The sequence below is a fragment of the Candoia aspera genome, chromosome 1, assembly GCF_035149785.1.
Source record: "Candoia aspera isolate rCanAsp1 chromosome 1, rCanAsp1.hap2, whole genome shotgun sequence".
Taxonomy (NCBI): Eukaryota; Metazoa; Chordata; class Lepidosauria; order Squamata; family Boidae; genus Candoia; species Candoia aspera.
This window is the reverse complement of record NC_086153.1, coordinates 148,936,402-148,962,634: the sequence shown is the minus strand read 5'-3', so window position 1 is coordinate 148,962,634 and position 26,233 is coordinate 148,936,402. Positions and strand designations below refer to the sequence as shown.

Sequence of the window (26,233 nt, the reverse complement as noted above, 5' to 3'; positions counted from 1 at the left end):
CTAAAATGATCTTCCACCTCCACCATCTTCCTACATCGCTGCTGCCCAATATAGGTGCCTCTTGCTTTAACTGGGCAGTTGGAATGACCTTCGCGCCTTGGGTGACTTGCTGGGAACATATTCTGTACTTTTGGCACAGAGTCCAAGGCGTCTTTCTCCCGGGAACATCCCCACCACCAGCCCGATGAAGCAGCACAGCCGGATTTGGGGAGGGGGGGCGGTTTAGACAGAGTCCCCATTTTTATTCCCAGCGCTTGATCTCCCTGTGTTTGAAACAAGCTCCGGGCCCGACCTCCATTACCACACAGCCCTTTGGGCAGCAACAATCTAGCTCATGAGCTTACCAAAAACGGAATTATCACAGTAATTTCCAAAGGGATGCCTGGAAGAAAACCTGCTCGGGGGAAACTAGAAATCCAGCTTCCAGCGGCGATCTTCCCCGGCAGAAGAAACTTTTGCGCTTTCAATTGAAACCACGCCCTTCGGACCCACTGTCTCCACCCACCGTCCTTCGTTGGCGCCGCGGAACTGGGCTGGGGAAGTCTCGCTAGACCAGAATTTGCAGCGTCTGGGTAAGTGACCGGGGAGTGGCGTCGGGCCTCGTAAGCAAGAGGGCCGTTGCGAGCGGTTTGCGTGCATCCAGATTCCTGTAGTTGGAAGGGGATTCTTGCTTTACGGCTCTCCCTCACTCAAAAGAAAGTTGGGAAGGGAAAAAGCTGCTTTCTCCCCTCAGCGCAACTGGCTTCCCCGCGCTGGAGTTGCTGGACGTCAGATGGGAATTACAGGCTGGGTAGGGATGGATTTGAGGTTTCTTCACGACGTTCACCCGCCGCCCTCCTGTGCTGAAAGATGGCGTTGGAAAAGTTCTTGTCCTTTGCCTCCAAAGCCGGCGAAGGCGAACGCTATTAATGTGTGAATAACGCTATTAATGACAGCCTCTAGACTCCCTGATATTCGGAAATCCAGCGTTGGCTCAATATTTATTTCCCTTTTGCCTCGGAAATGCCGTACGTTGGTCAAACCTGTCTCCTCCTGTTTTCCCTGATGTAACTGTTGCCTCTTGGGTTGATTCCCACAAATCGTGGGAACGCGAGGTGTTGGGTTTTTTTTTACCAGAACATGCATCTCTGATTCCCATTCACTAAGGAGTAGAGGGTGCAAGAAAGAAAAACTAAATCCTGAGCTCAGTGGAAGAATATTCCAGAGGAAATCTTATGTCTAATGTTAACATTTACCATTCTGTTTAGTATTTTTGTCAGTGCAGTTGCATTCTCCTGAATGAAATGCAGATATAAATCAAACAGATTTTTAAAAACCCTCATATCCTGTAGAAGAGTCCTGTAGAAGAGAAGGAACAGGACTGTGGAATTCTAGTGGTTAAGGTGCTGGGCTAGAAACCAGGAGACTGTGAGTTCTAGTCCCACCTTAGACATGAAAGCTGGCTGGGTGACCCTGGGCCAGTCACTCTCTCTCAGCCCAACTCACCTCACAGAATTGTTGTTGTGGGGAAAATAGGAGGAGGAAGGAGTATTAGGTATGTTCCCCACCTTGAGTTATTTATAAAAATAATAAAGGAGGGATAGAAAATAAATAATAAAAAAATAGTCATATTGCCACCATTCATTTGCATGCCTATGACTATGCCCTACTGTTCCTGTTCTCCAGGAGGGTAGCTCTTCATAGGATTATTATTGATGTTTTTGTTGACATAGAAACACTCTACAGATATGCATGATGTAATAGGGATTAAGGAATTGAACTTAAACTGGGGAGCCCAGTTCCTCACTCAGCCTGACCCATCTCACAGAGTGGTGGTTGTGGGAATAAAATAAGGGCTACTCACAGGAAAAGGGCCCAACACAAACACATATATCCATGCATAAACATTAACTATTCCTGACTGCAGAAAAGTGTGGGAACTGTAAAAGCGCAGAATACAAACACATAAACAAACAAACATTAACTTTTACTGACTGCAGAAAAGAGCGGGAACTGTAATGTTGTAAGCAAGGTGAAAGAGAGGAATAATGGCTGTACTGTATTCACAACATGCTAAGCTCTGTTTTGCAAGTTTGCAAATATTTATTAGGATCAATGATCCCGATTAAAAGAAAAGAATAAAATAAAGTGAAAACAGAAAACATATAAAAATAAAAATACAATTGGGGGTACAATATTTGATGGCATGTTTTAATCAAAGCAATACACAATTTAGCTACGCTACTGGTAATGCTAGTGTTATAATCAAAAAGTAGATTGTGATTTTCCAAAGTTTGTTCAGAAAAGGAGATGTTGCATTATCTGCCCAGTAAGAGCACTAAAGTAAGAAATGTGAAATATTTGGCCAGGCCTCAACGTCTTCTTAACAGCCAGGTTCTTCTGTTATTTGGGATCCTATTGATCTCGCTAGTTGATATCCATATCATCTATTCTTTGAAGCAATAAATGTCTGGACTTTTTGTAGCCCAGGATAATAAGGAATCCAGCTGGAAGACCATAAAATGTTAGCTTGGATTCTGTAGCACTGCTCCAACTTGAAGAATGTTTCTCTGCTAGTACAAGAGGTAATAGGCTCAGTGGGGAAGAACTAGATCTTTAGCCAGTAACCAATTTTAAGTGGTGCTAGATACACATCTTAGGGATGTGCAAGAATAGCTCTTGAAAATTTCATTTGCATCACTCTCAAAGTATTCTTTGTGGCATAGATTCCTATCTGTGCTTGATCTAAGATCTGGGCTTTTTAAAGTTTACAAGCAGCAGAACATTGGACTGTTGCCTTAGAGGCATAGTTGTGATGTGCTTTCCTTTGAACAATGATGTCATGATTTTGATGTCATTGTAGCTTGTAATAGCTGTCTATGCCTCCTTTGAGAGTTGGATGCCTAGAGATTGTTCTGGCTGGTGGTGTAGGAGTCATTTCCTATTATATTTCATTTATATATTTGTGGACAAATAATCACTACCAATTATGAGCCTCTACTAGTTTCTCATTCAAGGGAAACCAAATAATGTAGGGTTAAGTAAGGAGACCTGCGTTATTTTAATCATCCAAAGCTCTTCATTTAGTAGACTGGAAAAATAGCTGAATTGGGTAATTATTGGTTATACATATAAATATGTAAATATTCTAATAATTTCCAAAGTTTTTGGTATTGGAGAGAGAGAAATGGAGCATAGCATAAAGATGAAATGATAATCTAACATGTATTTTATTGTTTTGATACTTGTTAATAGGAAATTGTGATGAAAGGAAACATTGAACCTGCTGAGATTTCTGAAGACATGTGCAAAAATTAAAGCATTTTGATTATCATGGAGAATTACAATGTACTAATGGTACTTGGGGAAGGATCATTTGGTAGAGTCCTTTTAGTCCAGCATAAGAGCACAAGCCAGAAATATGCAATGAAAGAGATAAGACTTCCCAAGGTAACTACTTCCTTCCCTAAGTTCTATAGGGGCACCACTTTTACCCATTTAATATCACTAGTTGGCACATTGCAATACTTGTCAGTTGGCTTCCAGGTGCAATTCAAGGTATTGGTTGGTTGTTATCTTTAAAACCCTTTATGGCTCAGGACCTGGATATCTGTGGGACCACCTATTCACCAGTAGTATTTGCTGGTCCAGCTAGGGTAAGCTCCATCCACGTACCTTTGCTTGGAGAATGCCATCTTCAGGGAACATGGAAACAAGCTAGTCTAATAATTTCTGGTTGAAGATCATGCCCAAACCAACTCAACGATACCAAGGGGTGGTTGTTAGGCAACTCACCTAACCCAGGGCTCCTCAAGTTGTCTGAACCCAAAAGGGAGGATTAACTTGAAGAGTACAGAGGTAAGAGGCTAGAGTGTTGTTTGTTTATTATATGGCGTTTTTGGCCTCCCCCAATCCCAAAGGACTCTGGACAGTGAACAGCAAAACAGGGGGGGTGGGAAATCCAAATAAAACAAACCTCAGTTGATGTAATAAATTCCTCTTAAATGCATCATGGCATCTCCAATCAACTTGGACCAAAGGCACAATATTAGGATTCTCTTTTTTAATAAGAATTTTATTAAGTTTCAGACAAAGATAAAAGCTACAGAAAAAAAGAAAAAACTACAAAGAAAAAGAAAAAACTAAAAAGTGAGAAAACACAAGAGAAAATAATTTTTTTTAAAGTTACAAAAAGAGGTGACTTCTGATTTTTAACAGCAAGGATATACAACAGTTTTCTCTGATCAATCCCTTACTCCATATTAAACCAAAATCACATTAGTTCTATAAATCACTCCATTAGCACATTATAAAAATCACTAAATATAGTTGCTCCATCCCCTTATATTAAAAGAGAAATACACACACACACCTCCTAATCAACTGCCCCCTCCAGGATAACATTCATTTAATTATTTCCTTCTTACTACTTCACTGTGCATTCCTGTCTACGATAATAAAGATCAAACTATAAAGAATATAAATTGTCTACCATTATACTTAATAATATAACAATTTTAATAATCATATTAACCCCAAAACCAAATAATATTTTTATACCTTAGTAATCTTAATCCCTTCAGCAAAGGATCGTTACCTTGTCATGGTGCTGGAGCTTGAGCACCTCAATGATGCCATGAGCTAAACCGTGAAGGGCCACCCAAGACGGGAAGGTCATGACAGAGAGGTCAGACTAAATGCGATCCCTGGGGAAGGTAATGGCAACCCAACCCAGTATTCTTGCCGTGAAAACTAAATGGATCAGTACAACCAGAGATATGTTGGTATACCATTGGAAGATGAGACCCCCAGGTCGGAAGATGGTCAAAATGCTACTGGGGAGGAACAGAGGATGAGTTCAACTAGCCCCAGACGTGATGACGCAGCTAGCTCAAAGCCGAACGGACGGCTAGTGGCCGATGGTGCTGGTGGTGAACAGCGAATCCGATGTTCTAAGGATCAACACACCATTGGAACCTGGAATGCAAGATCTATGAGCCAGGGCAAATTGGATGTGGTTATTGATGAGATGTCAAGATTAAAGATAGACATTCTGGGCGTCAGTGAACTGAAATGGACTGGAATGGGCCACTTCACATCAAATGACCACCAGATCTACTACTGTGGACAAGAGGACCACAGAAGAAATGGAGTAGCCTTCATAATTAATAGTAAAGTGGCTAAAGCAGTGCTTGGATACAATCCAAAAAACGATAGAATGATCTCAATTCGAATGCAGGGCAAGCCATCTAACATCACAGTGATCCAAATATACGCCCCAACCACAGATGCTGAAGAAGCTGAAGTAGAGCAGTTCTATGAGGATCTGCAGCACCTACTGGACAACACGCCTAAAAGAGATGTTATTTTCATCACGGGAGACTGGAATGCTAAGGTGGGCAGTCAAATGACACCTGGAATTACAGGTAAGCATGGCCTGAGAGAACAAAACGAAGCAGGACATAGGCTGATAGACTTTTGCCAAGACAACTCACTCTGCATAACAAACACTCTCTTCCAACAACCTAAGAGATGGCTTCATACATGGACTTCACCAGATGGACAACACCGAAATCAGATTGGCTACATCCTTTGCAGCCAAAGGTGGCGGACATCTATACAGTCGGTAAAAACAAGACCTGGAGCTGACTGTAGTTCCGATCATGAACTTCTTATTGCACAATTTAGGATCAGACTAAAGAGATTAGGGAAGACCCACAGATCAGCTAGATATGAGCTGACTAATATTCCTAAGGAATATGCAGTGGAGGTGAAGAATCGATTTAAGGGACTGGACTTAGTAGATAGGGTCCCGGAAGAACTATGGACAGAAGTTCGCAACGTTGTCCAGGAGGCGGCAACAAAATACATCCCAAAGAAAGAGAAAACCAAGAAGGCAAAATGGCTGTCTGCTGAGACACTAGAAGTAGCCCAAGAAAGAAGGAAAGCAAAAGGCAACAGTGATAGGGGGAGATCTGCCCAATTAAATGCAAAATTCCAGAGGTTAGCCAGAAGAGATAAGGAATTATTTTTAAACAAGCGATGCGCAGAAGTGGAAGAAGACAATAGAATAGGAAGGACAAGAGACGACTTCCAGAAAATTAGAAACATCAGAGGTAAATTCCAGGCAAAAATGGGTATGATCAAAAACAAAGATGGCAAGGACCTAACAGAAGAAGAAGAGATCAAGAAAAGGTGGCAAGAATATACGGAAGACCTGTATAGGAAGGATAACAATATCGGGGATAGCTTTGACGGTGTGGTCAGTGAGCTAGAGCCAGACATCCTGAAGAGTGAGGTTGAGTGGGCCTTAAGAAGCATTGCTAATAACAAGGCAGCAGGAGCCGACGGCATCCCAGCTGAACTGTTCAAAATCTTGCAAGATGATGCTGTCAAGGTAATGCATGCTATATGCCAGCAAATTTGGAAAACACAAGAATGGCCATCAGACTGGAAAAAATCAACTTATATCCCCATACTAAAAAAGGGGAACACTAAAGAATGTTCAAACTATCGAACAGTGGCACTCATTTCACATGCCAGTAAGGGAATGCTCAAGATCCTGCAAGGTAGACTTCAGCAATTCATGGAGCGAGAATTGCCAGATGTACAAGCTGGGTTTAGAAAAGGCAGAGGAACTAGGGACCAAATTGCCAATATCCGATGCATAATGGAAAAAGCCAGGGAGTTTCAGAAGAATATCTATTTCTGTTTTATTGAGTATTCTAAAGCCTTTGACTGTGTGGACCATAACAAATTGTGGCAAGTTCTTAGCGGTATGGGGATACCAAGTCATCTTGTCTGCCTCCTGAAGAATCTGTATAACGACCGAGTAGCAACAGTAAGAACAGACCACGGAACAACAGACTGGTTTAAGATTGGGAAAAGAGTACGGCAGGGCTGTATACTCTCACCCTACCTATTCAACTTGTACGCAGAACACATCATGCAACATGCTGGGCTTGAGGAATCCAAGGCTGGTGTTAAAATCGCTGGAAGAAACATTAACAATCTCAGATATGCAGATGATACCAGTTTGATGGCTGAAAGCGAAGAGGAACTGAGGAGCCTTATGATGAAGGTGAAAGAAGAAAGTGCAAAAGCTGGCTTGCAACTAAACCTCAAAAAAAACCAAGATTATGGCAACCAGCTTGATCGATAACTGGCAAATAGAGGGAGAAAACGTAGAGGCAGTGACAGACTTTGTATTTCTAGGTGCAAAGATTACTGCAGATACTGACTGCAGTCAGGAAATCAGAAGACACTTAATCCTTGGGAGAAGAGCAATGACAAATCTCGATAAAATAGTTAAGAGCAGAGACATCACACTGACAACAAAGGTCCACATAGTTAAAGCAATGGTGTTCCCCATAGTAACATATGGCTGCAAGAGCTGGACTGTAAGGAAGGCTGAGAGAAGGAAGATCGATGCTTTTGAACTGTGGTGCTGGAGGAAAATTCTGAGAGTGCCTTGGACTGCAAGAAGATCAAACCAGTCCATCCTCCAGGAAATAAAGCCAGACTGCTCACTTGAGGGAATGATATTCAAGGCAAAACTGAAGTACTTTGGCCACATAATGAGAAGACAGGACACTCTGGAGAAGATGCTGATGCCAGGGAGAGTGGAAGGCAAAAGGAAGAGGGGCCGACCAAGGGCAAGATGGATGGATGATATTCTAGAGGTGATGGATTTGTCCCTGGGGGAGCTGGGGGTGTTGACGACTGACAGGAAGCTCGCATGGGCTGGTCCATGAAGTCACAAAGAGTCGGAAGCGACTAAACAAATAAACAACAACAACAATCTTAATGCAAATCATTAAAGATAAATTAAATCTGCCAAACCTTAAAAACAATCCAGATAGATATTCTTAAACCCTTATCCCACTTCAAAATAAACCAAAGCATTTACATGTCCCCGCAATATGCACAGAGGCTTTTTCTTACAGAAATCAAACAGCCCAACTGCCTCCCTCAAAAACTCTGACTTCTCCTCAGGAGACCTCCCATACATAATAACCCCTTCTTTTCCATGGTATTCTATCAGAAGATCCGTTTCACTTATGGCTTGCAACTCGATCTCTCCCTTTAATTTCTTCAACTTGACTATCCAATCTTCATCCAACTTTTCAGCAGAAATCAAAGAAACATTTCTGTCGCTGTTAAATTCTTCAATTTCATCCCCAACATCCCCAATCAAGAGACAGATTTTAAAACTCATATTTTCCACAATGTCCTGAATACCTTGCATAAGAAGTTGAAAAGACTCAGAATCTGTTTGAAGTCTCGGCAGAAACCAAAGCAAGTTTGCTCAAGATCCTCCATGCCTCAGGCAGAGATTATGGCGCCCCCTAGGAGCTTAACCTGCAAAAGTCAGGGGTATGAAAGAGTTACAAAGTATGTTTATACAAGTGAAAGTGTTAAGCAGACAATTCCCCAGGGAAAGTAAAAGCAGGAAACTGAGAGTTCAAAACAACTGATTCAATGTGTAGGAAAATGCTAATATCTTCAAATTTAATACAAAAATAATAATTATTTACTCACAATCCTTCTTAATATTTGGATGGAAAACAAGCCAGAACTTTAAAGGATTTTTTTAATTAATCCCAAAAATAACAATAAGCACCAAGAAAGTCCACCTCTCCTTGCTGTAGAAAGCCTCTCTTAGGGTACATAAACTTAAAAAATACAAATTGGGTGGTTTAGAAATGGGGTGGCCAGTCTTAATGTCCCTTTAAGGCTACAGCGGAGCTTGGAAAATGGTGATGTCCCAGGCTCCCAGCCATTCTTACCAGTCGAGTGTAAAATGCTGTTTGTGATCTTCTGGCTGCAAGCCACCATCCTGGAGGGCAAATGGGTTGATTCTGAGCTATTTCCTTTCCTGGTAAAATGCTCTTGGGCTTCAGGAAAAACCTGCCTGAACCAAAAAACAAACTGCCGCGTTGTCAGTTCTCCCTGCGGAGCCTGTGAGCACAGCTGTTCAGTCCACCATGTCCCACCGGAAGTCAGTATTAGGACTCTTGACCTGCCTCTAAAAAGCAAGTTGTATGTACTTCCAGGCAAAGAGAATTCCATTAAGTGGGCTGCTCTACCCATTCAGTCTCTGTGTTTTTCTTTTCATCCCCTATGGATATATGGGAAGGTGAATAAGCGTAGCTATTGTGGATTTAAATTTTCCCTAAACAGTCAAACAGAAAACACCTAAGAAATGACAGTCTGCCAGCTATCATAAAGGTAGCAGGGATGCTGCCTGAGATGGCTGCCTAGATTGTCTGGTGACAGATCACCAGATAAGTTATTAACTGTGTTTCCAACCATGTGAAATCATTTGTTTATTTATTTATTTGTTGTATTTTTTTTACTGCCCATCACATAACAATGACTCTGGGCGGTTTACAACAATTAAAAATAGAGAATAACTTATTAAAATAAAACAATATAAATATACATATAAATACATATAAATATATATATGTATTTGTGTTATGTGAGTGCATCTTGGATGAATCTGCCAGGCCTGTATAATTAGCTGATGCACAATTAACAGCTAACCTCTGCCTTCAGTGCTTTGGCTGGTGGTAAAGCATGAGATGGCTTTTGTGTTAATGGTGCCCTGTATGAGGATCTCGTTGCCTCAAGAAATTGCTTTTTTTCCTCTCTCTTTGTTCTGGTGGCAATGTCTTGTTAGAGAACATTTTTATGTGCTCTTTAGCAAATGCTTATCTCTGTTTAATTTTATGTTCTAATTCCTTTTGCTAAATAGAATGTTTGGTTCTTTGTGTTTTTTTTTCTCCTCACTGCTGTAAATTTTTTTGAAAGATGCTTTTAATTTTTTTAAAATATTACTTTGATATATTCATAAATGTTAAGCCTCTTTGATGAGGAAAAGCAGGAAATACAATAAGGAATGTATAAAAGAAGGAATTATCTATTTCTACTTATAAGTAATATATTTTTAGTCTGTCCTCAATAGAGAAAAGTCCTGGAATGAATCTATTATATTGGCTAAAATGAAACATCCAAATATTGTGGCATATGCAGAATCTTTTGAAGGTAAATATGTGTGTTTTAATAATTAATGTTACATGTTGTTACAATTGCATTATTCAGTGCTGAATTGAAAATTTATTTCTTATCTTCTTGATCCAGTGTACTGTTTGTAACATTTTACATGAGGTAATACTACTAATGAATCTTAAATTATTTAAACATTAGCTGATGGACATTTGCATATAGTGATGGAATATTGTGATGATGGAGATCTCATACAAAAGATTAAATTTCAGAAGGGGAAATTGTTTCCTGAAGATATGGTAAGAATCCAAATATATTTAAATTTTTAAATAATTGAGATGGGGGACTTTGATGAATGGAGGTATCCATAGGCTTTAGAGAAATAATCTCTCCTTTATTAACACCTCTTGATTTATTGTTGTAGTCATAGCAGTAGACCAGAACTGTTTTAAAAATGGAGCTAAATACAAAGAAATTAAAGTACAAAGTAAAAAGGATAACTTTATAAAGATTGTGGCACTGATAACCAAAAATCAGGAGGAGTCTGGTACCAGCTTTTCTGACTAACCAATTTCATTAAATGGCATAAGCTTTTGAGAGCCATATAGTAGCTCTCTTTATCAGATAAAATTTGTTAGACAGGAAGGATGCTCCAGATTCCTCCTGAATTTTGGCTACAACAAATACGGCTCTCCTTCTACAGGGCCACTAATAGTGTTTCTTTATACAATATTAAGTCATATTTTGTATTAGCAATGGCAGATCAGACAGAATTCATAACTTTTTGTTTTTCATTTTGAAAAATAAATGTTATAAAGAATAAATTATTTCAAAACTATATTTATTTTTGGCTTTTTGCACATTAAAATTAGCATAAATCTGCATGCCAGTATTTGTAAAAGATTGAGGATTGTTTTCATCCTTTAGAATCTGGAAATGTACTTTACACACTGTAGATGGTATCCATATACTTTTCTTTAGATTTCAGACTTGAGTAAGAGTTTAATTAAACATTTTTTAGATGCACTAACGTATTGCTTCTGTAATGGGACATGTCCCAAGTAGCTCATAATAATCCAATGTAAAAATTTCTTTGAGATCAATATAGTTCATATATGAAATAATGAATTAGTTGTATTCATAGTACTAGGGCAAATTAGTACTAGAATATTTTAAAGTACTACAATGTAAATGTCTTACTTGATTTCACCCATTGTGTTGCCACTGACCAACATCTTCGTAGAGTATTTGCTCTTTTATATCCTTCACAGTTCAGTTCATTTCCATGCACTGTGTTTCTCCCACAGATACTTAAGTGGTTTACACAGATGTGTTTGGGTGTAAAATATATTCATGAGAAATGTATATTGCACAGAGACATCAAATCAAAGGTAACTGAAATCTCCTTAATGATTCTTACTATAAAATTGCTGCCAGACTTCTCCTGTTTAGCAAGCAGAAAACTACGAAGGCAGCTGTGCTGTAAATTTCAATGGTTTAGTATTACTTTAACCATCTACAAATATTTGTATCATTTCCTTTTTTTATTAAAAACCTCACAAGCCATATTACAGAAAACAGCTCTGTTCATGCTCACTGGGCTCCCTATTGACTTGACTTATAAAATATTATTTTAATGGAAATAAACCAGTAACTTTCATATTGCATAGCAAGGCACCAGCCTCTAATATCATGGTGATCTCCATAAAATTCCTATTGGAATAATAGTGCCTTAGTGAGCTGGTTGCCTTCTGATAAATGAGTGTGGTGTTACTGGCCATATCCACTCTGGCAGATGTTCTAGAATAGGCAACCATTCATTGAGTATGCTCCCTGTCCACGGTCTCAAGATTCTAAATGTGTCTCCAGCCTCCAGAATGGCCCGTCTCTACAATATTATTTGAGTCCAAGTTCACAGTCAAATGGTGGCATGCACTTTATCCAACGTCAAAGCACAGGGATGATGTGAACTCCATTTGTGCCAGTCTCATCATCTGAAATAAGTTAATTCTTCTAATGTGTATCTGATTTACTAGGGGAGATTTTTGTTTAAGCTGAGCTGGGACATTATGATTAACATTTGGATATAATAATAGTAATAATAATAATAGAATGCACTCTAATTTCTGTTTCATAATCTAGAACATATTTCTCACACAAAATGGGAAAATAAAACTGGGAGACTTTGGATCTGCAGTTCTTCTTAACAGGCAAGTATATGTCAAGTTGTGACTAGAAGTCTGTTTTGACATATTTTTTAAATGTAGTAGCTGGCTGCTGTTGGAATATTCACCTGTTCATCCCTAACATTTATATTTGTTTTTGGACTAGCCCCATGGCATATGCTTGTTCATATGTAGGAACCCCTTACTATGTGCCTCCAGAAATTTGGGAGAATATGCCATACAACAATAAAAGGTAAGAGTTAATCCAAGTCTACAAGAATCTTGACTTTATAACTATGTAATATTGGAGAAATAATGCAAAAATCATATACTCACAATTTGAAGAAAATTACTCAGTTTACAAATGTGATTCAAAACCAAGTATTATTTTTATATCCTTGTGGCAAAGAATAACTGACAGAAATAAAAACATGAATATTTAAAGAAAATATTCTTTAAATAATGTAAGTAAGGGGACTGTATTCCATGCAAAAGATGACTATATGAGGCAGGTTCTCGTAACCTCAAATCCTTCTATAAGTACATGCCAAATTTCAGAAGGAATTCCATGTGCTAATCTGTGCACTAGTCACAGTCTCTGCATTCATTCAGCACTCTTCTTTATAATACTTTTCTTTGGTTTCCTGTATCTCCAGATGTGTTGGACTATCATCACCTGTAGCTAGCCTGGTCACTTTGGTTGAGAATGGTGGAATTGTAATCTAACACATCTGGAGAATGCTTGGTTGGGGAACACTGAAGCTAGGAATGGAGCCTTCAGCATTAAAACAGGCATGTCTCCTATCCTTCTTTCATTTGTGAGACACCCTGGTTGTATAGGAAAATGAATTTTGGTTGCTATACATTTCACAGCTATTTGAATAGCCCATGACAACTATTCTATGTATGGAAGCAAAGTTGGCATTTGGCTGGCATAAAGCAAGGAAGCTGTGGTGGCGAATGTGCGACTAATAATGGGTATTGCTGGTGTTAGAGACTATAAAGAGGTATAGAGGCAAAGAGCTTAGGCCAGTCTGCAGGACATTTTGACATTCCATATATTGCTCTTGAAACTTCCTGAGGATGTGACAGGTAGAACAGTGTGTACTGTAGATTAAATCTGCTGCCAAAATAAACTATGAAGTGGTGGTGAAAGAGGACATTTAAAATACAGTATGAATAGAACCTCTCTACTTTTCCAGCTAAAATCACTTTTTTAAAAAATTATTTTTGGAAGTGGTGTGATAATGCATTGTTACCTTAGTAGAAAACTTGTTTATTAGGAGGGCAGGGTACGAAGCTAAGAGAACTTGGAGAATTTCCAACATTAAGAAGAGAGGCATTTGACTGTTGGAGTTAGTAGAAGAAAGGAAAGGAGAGGGAGGTAATCTCTCTTTCTCTCTCTCTCTCTCTCTCTGTGTGGAAAGAGAGAGAGAGAGAGAGAGAGAGAATACCAGTAGCCCTTGTGACAGTCAATCTATGGTTAAGCATTGCAGGTAAGTTTTGTGGATAATTTCTAACAGAAGTAAATTATATCTTATATTATCTATTCATGTTGTTCAGTTGAGTTTAATGGTTAGGGTAGTGTTTTAACATTTTAGTATCTTATTTGCTTAGTAATTTAGCAAGTTAGCTCTTAAGTATTTTGGTTCCCCCCCATTAACTTTCATTGTGTTACTTTACAGAATTTTAGTCAGTGACCATCATACCAGATTTGATTTGATTCCACCAAAAGAAAAGTGATCATAATCAAGTGATCCTCTGAATAAGAGAAAGAGGAAGGAAGGAAAAATGAATGAATGAATGAATGAATGAATGAATGAATATAATAGCAACCTCCCATTCTTACATTTAAGAGATTAGGCTGCCGGTAAAAGAATCAATAGCACCGGAGATAACGTTAATACAAGAACTCAGAGGTTGCCATTTTGGAGTGCTGGCAGTGAGGTATTAAAATTACACTTATTTATCCCCCCAAATAAACTCAGAAGGAATGATGCCCCTTCTGAAAAAAATAAGCCTAGTTTCACTCAGGAAAAACTCTGATATTGAAAATAATAGCATCAACAGTAGTCCGGTGAAACTTGCGTTCTAGTAAGGAACTGAGCAAAAGAAGTTTTTCTCCTCACCTCCCACTGTGCCATCCTTTACATTAACTCAACCCTGGGGATTGTGCTGAATTGGCAGGACCAGGATTGAGCCTATTTGTCATCCTGTCTAGTTGTATTTTAATTTCAACATGCAACACGCTGGTGTGCTGTTTGGGGAAAACAGATGCAACATTTTGATAGGGTTCAGACAGCCTATTTAACGTTTTGTTCTGTTTTCTGCTTCATGTTGCTTTATTGCTTCTCTCTTCCAGTTTCTCCAGCTGACTAGAGTTTAGAGGGGGAAGAGATCAGCATCCCCTACACCCCACAATTCTTTATTTATTATATTAAACTCTTGTTCTTGCTGAGGCAAGAACTATTAGGGAGAGCTGCCTCACGTTACAATAAATGATTTTGTGGTATCCAAGATTCTAACAGACATGGGTTTTGTTATGCCTCATGCAGCACTTTGGGACCGAAAAAGGGGAAAAAAACCCTCATAACTTATTTCTAGCAAAAGTTGTGCTAACTGTGATCTTAAGCTAACATATTTAAAACTTGCCTTTTTAGTGATATTTGGTCTCTGGGATGTGTTTTATATGAGCTGTGCACCCTAAAACATCCAGTGAGTATTCTTTATGTTTTATTTCCGAGAGCTGATCCAGTTCCTATGTTTTTTTTCCCCAGTGAGCAACACTTAATTTTGTAATGCATGCATATTAGAATGTAAAGAATAGTGTAATATAGCTGGGTGTAATGACTCTAATAATTTGCCCCATAGGCCACCTAGTAAATGTGCAGGGAGCACTGAAAAGCAGAAAATATGGCATATCATAGGTGTCAGGCTTCACATCAGAGATGAAAACAAATCTTAACTCTCCAAACACTAAATCGCATATTCAGAAATGTGTTTTTCAGCAGAAGTCTCATAGATCTGAAACAGCTAGATTACTTCTTTATTGCAGACAAGAATGAAATAATATACCAGAAAAGATCTGCCAACTGCAGTAACAGCTTTTAAAGCCTATATACTGCATAGGTCTGTGCTCCAAAAATTAAGACTCTTATTCAATTAAATTACATAATTTAAATTTAATTTAAAAATTAAAAATTCTTGGCCTTTTCTTCATACCCAAGGCTATGAGAGGCTTCTGGGCTATGTTGATGCAATGGTTTTCCCAAGCTTGAGAGTCACTGGATTGTGTCGCACTGCCTTCATTCCTGACAATAGAATTCTCACCTCCAATGTATCATGTGCTATTAGATCATTAACATGAAAGGTGCAAAAATCATGTGAATTAATATTTGTAGAGTTATTAATAAACAATAAATGTTAATACTACTAAGCTATATGTTTTTCATGTATTTGTTCAATTTAGTTTCAGGCTAAGAGTTGGAAACATCTTATACTTAAGATATGTAAAGGATATTACAATCCACTTCCCTCACACTATAGTTATGAACTTCACTATTTGATAAAGCAGATGTTCAAGAAGAACCCCAAGTACCGTCCATCAGCTAGTACAATTCTTGCAAGAAAGTGCCTGGCAAAATGTACTGGAAAGTTTTCATTACCAGAGGTAATAGCATACAAATGAACACAGTATTTGGGTCAGTAGGAAAGGTACCTCAAGTCTCATGTGGGCACAGTTGCTGTATCTATTGACAGCTTTATAGAAAAGCTGCAGCTCTTCCTTGGCAGACACAGTAGCCACACAGTCCCCCCAAAAAATGTGAGTGAAGGAAGCATTGTCTTTGTATGAGTTCCTCTCTCCAAGTTCCATTCCCTTGTCTTACTCATATGCAGCTTTTATATCTGCTCAAGAGTTTCAGAGATCCTCCTGAGCAGCTATGGTGGCCATACGTGGAGTGAACACAGGAAGAGCACAGGAAAGTCCTTTTATATAAATGGTTGTTTACTTACATAATATTGAATGTAGCATTCCCCTCCCTTTTATGTAGGTTAATAATAAAGTTAATAATGATAGATACTATCTTAATCTTATGAAGGAGGATGGAACGTATGCAGGAAGCAAGTATAGCTGTTCAGAAGCAGAAGCCATCTCCAAGAGCTTCAGTGAAATGGGACTGGGGAAAACAAGTATGGATCAAAAAGGTATAACCGCCCAGAGTCCCCTTATGGGCAGTGTTAGAAATGTGAGGAATGAATGAATGAATGAATGAATGAATGAATGAATGAATGAATGAATGAATGTTGAATTAAGAAATCTGTTTGTGGACCAGGGCCTGGGATTAGTTTTGATAAGGTTGATTGTGGGGCTTACACCAATGCAGATGACTGAAGCTTTTCTGAGACTGCAGTCCTAGGCACATTTATCAGAATACAGTGAGACTTGCTTCTGAGTAAGATTGCACTTTTTAATGAATGACCTTCTTAGCCATGTCAAACAAACAACAGATTAAAAGATTGGTATGTGTACCATAGTGGAGATTTTTTAAAATACTTGTACCTTAGGGTTCTAAATATAGTCTTAACATTTTTATATTTTAATGTTTAAAACTTGTTAATATGGGGGCAGGTGATAGAAGATGAAATCTGAATTGTGTGAGCCTAGGATTACTCAACAGGAATTTCTTCTCTCCTTCCTGAAGCTCTCTGTGCTTCCCCACTATATTCTTGAAAGTCTGAAACATTTAGTACAGATAAGAACAACTTCTAAAATGTTAGGGCCACAATTTAGTCTCCTGACCTAATGGCTGCAAGTTACAACCCAGTGATGCTGGGATGCCACCATAAATTGTCAGGCTGATATTTTTTTTGCCCTTTTTGGATATTTTTTGCCCACTTTTGGGCTTTAGATTTTAAAGGCAGGAATAGGAGAGGGAGACAGTGCTATCATTATCAACCTTAATCCTACCCGAGATATGCCTAAAATTACACCACAAACTTTGGCTCTTTTGTTCCCAGTCACTGGCAAGACACTGGGTACTGGGGAAATCACAAACAGAATGCTGGAGGTACCTCTGCGTTAGAAGCAGGTTTGTAGGAAATAAGGGTTAACATGAAAGAATCACTGTTCTTTCCCTTTTGGTAGAAAAATCATTCTCTTCCAAGGGCTTAATCACATTTCACGCATATAAAATACCACATTGAAGAACTGGTTGTTGAAGCTGGGAAAAGTATGAAGACTCTACTGAATTTTCCTAAAACATTTCTTTAAAACGTTTTCCCAAATACTGTGTTTCCAGAACCTTATAGACAAAAGTGGGAAAAAGGAAGATCCAGTACAGTGATAAAAATTTTAGAAAATGCACCTTTGCTTTCTTCCAGTATTGCAACCAAGGAGGACACAGGTAAGATAATATACATATTTATTTGCATATTATGTTGTTTGCCATTAGAAATCACTGTGACATTTAAAGATGGAATTACCCCCCATGTTTGCACCAATCATCTCAGCCCATATTAGTGGGTGTGAGAAGGACCATTTGGATGTTGAATGAGAAACTGACAGGGCTACATTCTCAGCACAGAGTGAGAATACAGATGCAGCAGTGGATGAGCTTCCCCCATAGGCAAAATCACAGACATCTTCAGCCAAGCTCTGCTGGAACTGTTGTTGGCAACTCTTGGCTTGCATGTTTTTTTATGTCAGTGCAGCATGTGGAAAGAGGAATAGGTCCCACAAACCAGGGGGTGAAGAAATAGAAGTCTACAATATATTAAAAAATCTGGGACAAAAGAATCATATTTTAAAGAAGGAGTGAGGGGAAACCAGAAGGAGAAAAGAATTCTGTTTGATTAATTAGATAATCCTGCATTTAGGTTATCCAGAATGTATTTCTAATTTATCTAGAAACAGGTTTTGCTCTGATCTGGGAGAATGATGCCAGGTATCAGAATGATGGGAATGGTATCAGAAATTAACCCAGAAGCATGTCAATTTTAAATAGAATTAAATTGTCCTCCCAAATCCAGGAGGGTTTGTGATTTGCTTGCTTTAGTGCCATTTGTCCCCAACTTCCCTGATACAATTGGCATCCTTTTGGGAGGACAGAAACCAAGAGTAGGGTAGAGTTTGGAAAGATTGGACTCATTCTAAACTGAGATTGGTGGTTGTTACATACCGTATGTTACATACAAAAATACAGTATGTATTTTTGGTAACATACTGTAGACAGTAGGTAGGGCAAAGACAAATCATTGTGTTTGTATAAAATTCTTGAACTGAAGTTCACTGAGAGATTTGTTACAATTTCATCAGACCTTAATGATTATTTAGATTAATTATCTCGCCACAGGCCATAAGTAGTCTCTTGGAAGTTCAGCACTACCCACTAAAAGCTGAGTCTGCTTGCATACTGTACATTATCCAAGGACCCATTCTAGGCTTTTCAAACAATTGTGATTGAAAGCAAACAGTGAGAAAACATTGTTACATAGTTGTACATTCAGAATTCCAATTTCAACATCTGTGAAATACAATATATTGATTTATATTATTTTTTGTTTTTTGGTCAGATCAGAATGACATATACAGTCCTTAGATTTTCTATGCTCAAACGATTCTGTGAGATATACTAATGTGCACTTCATTTTAAGGATACTGAAGCATGTGATTTAGTACAATGAATTTAGGATAGTGAGTTAATTGTGCACACAATGGATCAGTTAAAGTGTACTTTCTTTCAAAAGATAAGCATGCTGCATAGCTACACCTTAGCATGGGTTCATTAAACATACAGTATCTAGATAAATTGAATCTAGTTCTGGCTGTCCTCCAGCAGAATGGGAACTACAGATTAGAAGAAAAAGAGTTTCATTTTTTGTGTTCCTAAGTTTATTTAAAGTATGTAGTGTTATAAAATTCTTTTAGGTGGTTTTATGGCAATAGTTTAAGATGTTTATTTTGTTTTATGTTCTATACTACTTGGAGTAATTTGGTATAGGATGGATAGAAATGATGTAATAAATAAAGAGCAGGAGAAAATCCCATTCACGTAGACTTGACCAAAGTGGCCACCATCTGCCCTAGAATTAACTGTGCTTATGTCCATCTTATATGTTTTTAGATACATGTTTCTGTCTGGTTCCTACTACTGGCTTCCACAGTTACACATTAATATTTTTTTTGTATTACTAGTTTTTTATAAGGGTAGATTCTCCAGTAATACAGTATTTCTGTTCTTTTAATTAGGTAGCCATGTGAGCAAATATGATGAAAATGTCACACGTAAACAATGGAACAAGGAACCTTCACAGACTTTGATGAATATTCTTCACAGTGCTGATGTTAGCTTAGCTTTTAAGACATACACAATCCACAAAGCAGGTAATTCCCCCCCTCCCCATCATGGAGACAGACTCAGTTAAAGTTTCTTAGAATGGGATCATGGATAGGTGGTTTTAGCATGTGGAGTTGATGGTTTGGGGGTTTGGAGGTCTTACAAAGATTAAATTAGTGTTTCCCAAGCTTCAGCAGACCAGCATGGCTGCTATGGATTCTGGTTTTGAATTCCGTGGATTCCTTTCAGTAGGAAGATGGAGCCCTTCTTTGAGATTTGGGCTGAACTAGTGGCTGGTCTTATAAGTGGAGTGGATGCTGGTCTCCAAAATGGTAAATAGAACAGTGAGGAGAGGTTACAGTGGTGGCAGTGAAAGTGGTGGAAAGAGTGAATGTGGCCACAGTGGAGCAGCAGCAGCAGCAGCAGGAGAGCCACCTATCAGCTACTCCTAAATGCCACAGCTGAGCTGTTGGGTGGTTTGTCAATTATGACAGAGCTGGAGAAGACTACTCTCCTGGCTGCAGCAGCAATGACCAGTCTTTTGTGCACTGCCCCTTTGGCATAACAGGAATGAGCTGGTCTACCTGCTCTTACTACCTTCTGAGGTTTTCAGGACTAGATGTGATCAAACCCTGGCACTGAGTCTCAGTAGGAGCTGGGGCTAGCTGGTAGTTTTAGTATGGTTTGTAGGCAATAGGGATTATAGCTGTTCATTTCCCCCCCTGGATGGGAGATGTAAAGCGGGGTGGGGGCTTATCCTAGCTGTAGAGTGCTTGTTTGGTTGTTTCTCTTCTGTTGCTCATCGGTTTCCCCTGATGAGAAGAGGGAGTCAAATTGGTGGCGGATGAGGGGGCAGTGGGAACTGGCGGATTGTGCTTAGGTGCTGAGATCAGTAGCGTTTTGGTGCTGACTGTCCTGCTGTGGATGTGCTAGGACTGACTGTGGATGAGGCCCCTAGCCTGGGAAGTGAGTTGGCAGGAGCTGGGGGAAATTAGTGCATGAGGGTGGGGGCGGTCAGGGGCAGGTAGAAAGATTGATGGGCAGTGGTATGGTGGGAGTCAGGGTGTGGACCATTCACAGGGTATGTGGGCCTAATGTCTTGATAAAGATATTGAGAGCAATGCCTATGTTGGTACCACTTAAATATTTTAAATAGATTAAGGGTGACATTTTTATGGAAGGAACAAATACCCTGGATTTCTTTGTTAAAGTTACAACTCTCTTATGATGATGGTAGTTTTAATTTTTCTGATTTTAGACAAATCATTAGGCTTATTTTTTACCTCAACCATGTGTTGAAATGGAAAAATATTGAATATCATTGTGGGCTCAGTATGTGGGAGCCTAGAATGTGATTATAGCAGTATATAATATTGATCTTAATTTAGAGACCAAATATATTTAAACTGAGTCACTGCTAGCTCTGGTTCAATTGATTCTGCAGATTTTAAAAATAATAAATGCGTATAATAAACATATTTTCTGCACTAACATTTATACCACTGGTAGTATTTCAAAATTGCCTTTAATTCACTGTAGACTATTGTCTCTCTGTCCAGCTCTAAATAGATGTGAGATGCTAAAAAACATAAGTCATATCTATTTTAACAAACTACCATCCCAAAATCTTAAAAAAATCAATGCTAAATTTCTGGATGTAATGGGGCTAGTTCAACAACAACAACAACAAAATTAAAAAAAAATATTGAGGGAATAGCACCACACATTTCTGATATGTGAGACTAAACCTTGTATATTTTAAACACAACTTTTAGCCATCTGGATTTTATCATATTTTATTATATTTTTATATTTTTATTGTCTATTTATTATTGTATTTATATTGATACTGAATTTTAAATTCTGTTTCTGTAAACTGCCCAGAGTCCCTCCTTTGAGGGGGAGATGGGCGGTAATAAAATTCAACAAACAAACAAACAAAATATTTTAATTAGAATTTTATGTGAAAAAATAAGGGGGTAAAGATTGTGCAATGATGGAGCAAGATGCAATTTTATTGATTTTCTTACTTCCATTCATAAATATGTGAATGGAAGGAACCATGAATGTTTGTATTTTTTTAAATATTACAGCCTCAGATGACCTACTGAGAGGACCACTTACAGGAGAGAATGAAGCCTCTGATGAACCAGATGGTGAAACTTTTATGGAGGATGCAGAGAGACTTGAACCTAGATCAGATGAAGAGGATACGTATGTTGAAATACAGTTTGAAAAGCGAATTGTTGGAATTCTTCTCTATTTTAAACAAATGCTTCAGTGTAAACATCTCTCAAACAAAATCCAACTGTAGCTTCATGCCATTTTTCAACCATGGGTTGTATTTATCAGCTATTAGATCAGATCCCCCCAATTCTATCTTCCCGCCTCTCCAATTCTGCTTGGATGAGCAGAATTCTGGTCACTCAGTGTGATATATCCCTAATTCAGTTTAGAAGCAGTTATACTGTAACAAGTAGTATGCTGAAGAACTTCTGAAATTATAGCCTCTCAACATATAAAAAATTGGGAGTCTTCATGAGTGGTCTGCCATATAGTGTATTGTGCTATCACTGGAACTTGAAATTTGGACTCAATCTCCCTTTTATGTAACAGCATAATGGTTGTTACATATCTACTAGTCTGTAAATTTCAGGGAGTCCACTAGTGGAGAAAAGTGTTTGATTTATACCTTGTGCCCTTTGTCTACAAATAAAAATATTGGAGATTATTAAGAATAGAGTCATAAAACGGATGTGTGACCAATCAAGGTTCTCAAAGAAGCAGATAGGCAAATTTAAACAGAGGATATAAATATTTGTTTCAGATATTTAAAACTTTCCCCAGAGAAGAATAATCTCTGTCTTTCAAGCACATATTAAGTATACAGGTTTATATACATACTGTAGGCTTTAGGTTAGATAGCTAGAAAAAACTTTTTGACTGTAATGGACAACAGAACAGATTGTTCAGAAAATTTTAGAATTTATAGAATAATTTTAATGGGAAAAATATCTCAAGTGGATTCCTGAAGTCCTGGGAGTTCCTAATAAGAAAATATATGTATTTAGTGGTTCTAGTTTTATTTAAAATAAATGATAATCTCATCCTCCTCTTCCTAATTGTTTTATTACATTTTCATAGGGATTTTGAAGCAGAAGATGATCCAGACTGGATTTCTGAACTGCAAAAGATGTCCAAACCAATGGAACTAAAGCAAGGAGTACCAACAACTAATCCAATATCAATGCAAAAATATTGATGAATGATTTCAGAGACTAGCAGAAACATACTAATTGACACATAAAGATTCCAAATGTATTTCTTTGAGGAGACAAATTTAATTTGCGTTGGGTTTTTTGATGCAAAAAAGATAGAGCAATTACATTCTTCTTAAAGGTACTAAAATAAGCATTCATTATACAAAATTCTTTACTCAATATAGAAATATTCTGTCAAAATCAGAAATATACTGTATTAGAGGGCAGTCAAGGATTAGCAGAGTCTGACCAAGAGCCTGACAGAGACAGCAAGGTACAGCTTTTTTGTTTTCCCTCTCTGGTATTTCATATTCCCAGGCGTTTGGGACTGCTGGCCTTGAAACTTAGGGTAACCAGGCTTCAGGAAAATTGAGTCTGGATTTCAGAATAAGGCAAAATCTAGATAGATACTAGCATTAGCTAGATCTTATCATTTTCTTTGATTGTGTGTTTTGCAATAGTTAATAAACCTGTTTATTTCAATTTTTCCTTAATTCCAAGAGGGTATCTTCTGGAACCATGTCTTTCATCAGCATGACTTCAGGGTTATTCTTCAGTCATATGAGCTTAATTCATAGTTAGGGAGATGGTGCTTGGGGAGCCCTATTTATCCCAGACAGGAAACCGCAGGGGGACCTGGCCAGTTGATCTCCAGCGGGATAGGTGTTGGCAGCATAACCACCAAACAAACCACCCTGCCATTACTGTGGTGTCCAAACAGGATTTTCACAAAGGAGTCTAGCTAGCCCTCCGTGGCTTGCTTGTGTGTGTGTGTGTGTTTATTTATTTCAAACATTTATATAGCTGCCCATCTTGTACCAAACTCTGGGCAGCTCACAGTTGTTAATAAATAAATAATATATTATTAAATATGTAATAAAATTAGTATATAATTTTATTTATTAAAATTAGTATGTAGTTTTATTACATATTACATATTTCATATACATTAGTTATTGTACTATATTAAACTATTTTAAATTAGCTACAAATGGTGCTGTAACATGCTGACAGTCAAATTTATGTGTTAAATTTGATCTGATAAGAATCAGACTGTTGAAGACTCTTAACATGTCTTCCCTAAACTGGATCTCTGTTAACGTGTAGAACTTCTTTCCATCTTATGCAGTTTAGTGACTGGTCATGCTGGGTATGAATTATGGGAGATAGCTTTCAGAATTGGAATAGAAACGTTAACTTTAGTCTACAATAAGCCATGATGTCAAAATTACATATGCATATTGTTATGCAAATGGGAAGGTGGTTAAATTTGTTTGATGTACTTAAGAAAGTTGCATCATGTAACTGTATACATGTTATCATTTGTCCTGCTCCCATAGATGCCCATGCTTAGAAGTTGTCCCTTAGCAATAAACCGTGTGGTATAAGTCTGAAAACATTATAATACCTTCAAATCATTCATTTACACAATCATTTTAAGCTGCTATATGTGTTTTAATTTATATTTTAGTGATGGTTATGGAGAGGGATTGTTTTTAACCTAACTGAAAGAAATCTCTGTGTTAAGCTCAAACATGTGGCACATAATAGATGCAATAAGGTTGCTTTAATGGCAAGGGATAAACAAAAGTTCCATAACTCCTATGCCGCTGAAAGATTATAGATGATCCAAAAATCTAAATCTCCAGTTTCCTGTTATCTTGCATATGAAAGTTCATGTGTTTACTGTGATTTTGGACTGAAGTGTACTGGTTGTTAGCTGCTAAAAGGATGTCAGTGAAAAGGAGACAAAGCAAAAATCTCTTTTTTGGGGTGCCTCTCAAGTAGCAAATTTCTCCATCCAAGTACCTTAGCAAAACTATGTAATTTCTTTTCATACAGAATATTATATCCCTTAGGGATTATATTAATTTTATATTAATTGAACATGCTAAACTGGTACAGCTTTTAAAAAATGCTTTGCTGAAAGAGACCCCCCTCCCCTTCAGGACACCATATTGAGATGTTAAAAGAAATGTATTCTGATGAAATTAAAAAAGAGACCACTTTCCCCAACTTTGGTGCCTTTCAGATGTGTAGGTGCCTGGCAAGCAAGACATTGCCTAGATTTCTGGGAGCTGAACTTCACACACAATTTAAGTAAGAATGAGATAGGTCCTTCAATTACCTGGAATTAAATCCAGTTTAAACGAATAAAACTTTTGTAGGTATTGTGCAGCTTTGTTAAAGCAACTCTCTGTTCCTGTGCATTTTGAAATTCTTGTTCCATGTGGCTATTTTTATGAAAATATAAAGTAATTGAAAGCACGGGAGGGGGATGATGTGCACACTGGAGTTTAGAGCCGCTAATTTCCACAAACGTGCCCTGCTACAGCCTGATACCTTCCAGTTCTTTGCGACTACACAATAGAGCCATGCTGAAGAGGGATGATGGGAGCTGTAGTTTAACATAAGCGCATCAGGTTGCGGAAGGCTGCAGAAATCGATCCGTGACGCGGCAACAGGGCGGAGTGTGAAGAAAGCACGCCCCCGCGGACGCTGAAGAAGCGACTGCTTCCGTCGGCTGCGGACGTCCAGGTAGTTTCGGCGTTGCAAGTTGGTGTTCTCGGTCCTGAAGGACTCTTCCCTTCTCCCCTTCTCATGGGGCAGAAAAACGTCCCCGCGGCGAGGGGATGACTGAGAGAAAATAAAGCTGCCCAGGGCGAAAACGCAGGGAATCTGCGCGCGCGTCTGTTCTGTTCCCTTGGCAACGGAGAAGGGGAGGAGCTGGGAAAGGCGGGAAGATTCTCCCCCTCCTCGCAGAGGAAGGGGATAACTTGAGCCTCCCTGTGTGTCCTACCCTTTAATAAGGTTGTCAACGCAAACTTACGTAGGTTTGCTCGGAAGTAAGCCTTTATAGGTAACTGGGGCTTACTCCTGGGCAAAGCCTGTGGAAAGTTGTAGCCTGCATCCGTTTTAAGGCGCCTTCTCCTCAGAGTAAGAGAACTGCTTAGTTTTTATCACCCTAGCAGAACTGCCACTCACCTCAAATTCACATCTGCCCTAATGGGTGGATTGTGTACGATCCACATTTCACGGGAAAACAGATCAAGGGATCCGTTTTCTAGAGATGCTCTGACTAATGACTGGTTTGCTTGGAAAGGAATCTGGAAGGACTTAAAATACCTGGTCAAAGGTCTCAAATTGTTACAATTGTGTTATATAGTACATTTCTTTACAGTTTTCTTCTTTCATGGAACTTACATGCAGATCCCAAGCTGTCTCCCATCTGGATCCAGTCCCTGACCAGACATCTGTTAAATAGGTCGTGTGCCAGGTAGCTGTCTTTTCCAACCTGGTGATGAATTAGGATGTATCTTCCATTTCCCTGGAAGAGAAGAGATGATAATTGTTCAAAACATCTGTAGGATACAAGGTTGGGAATGACTGACTTGGAATAAACCCCAGACTACAAACAGTGATGTGTACATGTCTGTCTTTCATACTTTCAACCTCTGAGTCCAATAATGCTTTTATTTCA

At 38.5% G+C, this 26,233-nt stretch overlaps 1 protein-coding gene across 1 annotated transcript; it reads left to right on the top strand.

The window, feature by feature from the left end:
* The first annotated feature begins 606 nt into the window (after positions 1-606).
* NEK3 (NIMA related kinase 3) lies at positions 607-24,149 on the top strand. The gene is made up of 14 exons (XM_063315409.1): positions 607-767; positions 3,235-3,429; positions 9,936-10,029; positions 10,192-10,289; positions 11,298-11,381; positions 12,133-12,200; positions 12,322-12,408; positions 14,816-14,870; positions 15,625-15,825; positions 16,256-16,361; positions 17,456-17,560; positions 19,405-19,539; positions 21,586-21,706; positions 22,637-24,149. The coding sequence occupies exons 2-14, from the start codon at positions 3,313-3,315 to the stop codon at positions 22,752-22,754; spliced, it is 1,389 nt and encodes a 462-aa protein (XP_063171479.1). The 5' UTR covers positions 607-767; positions 3,235-3,312; the 3' UTR covers positions 22,755-24,149.
* Positions 24,150-26,233: the final 2,084 nt, after the last annotated feature.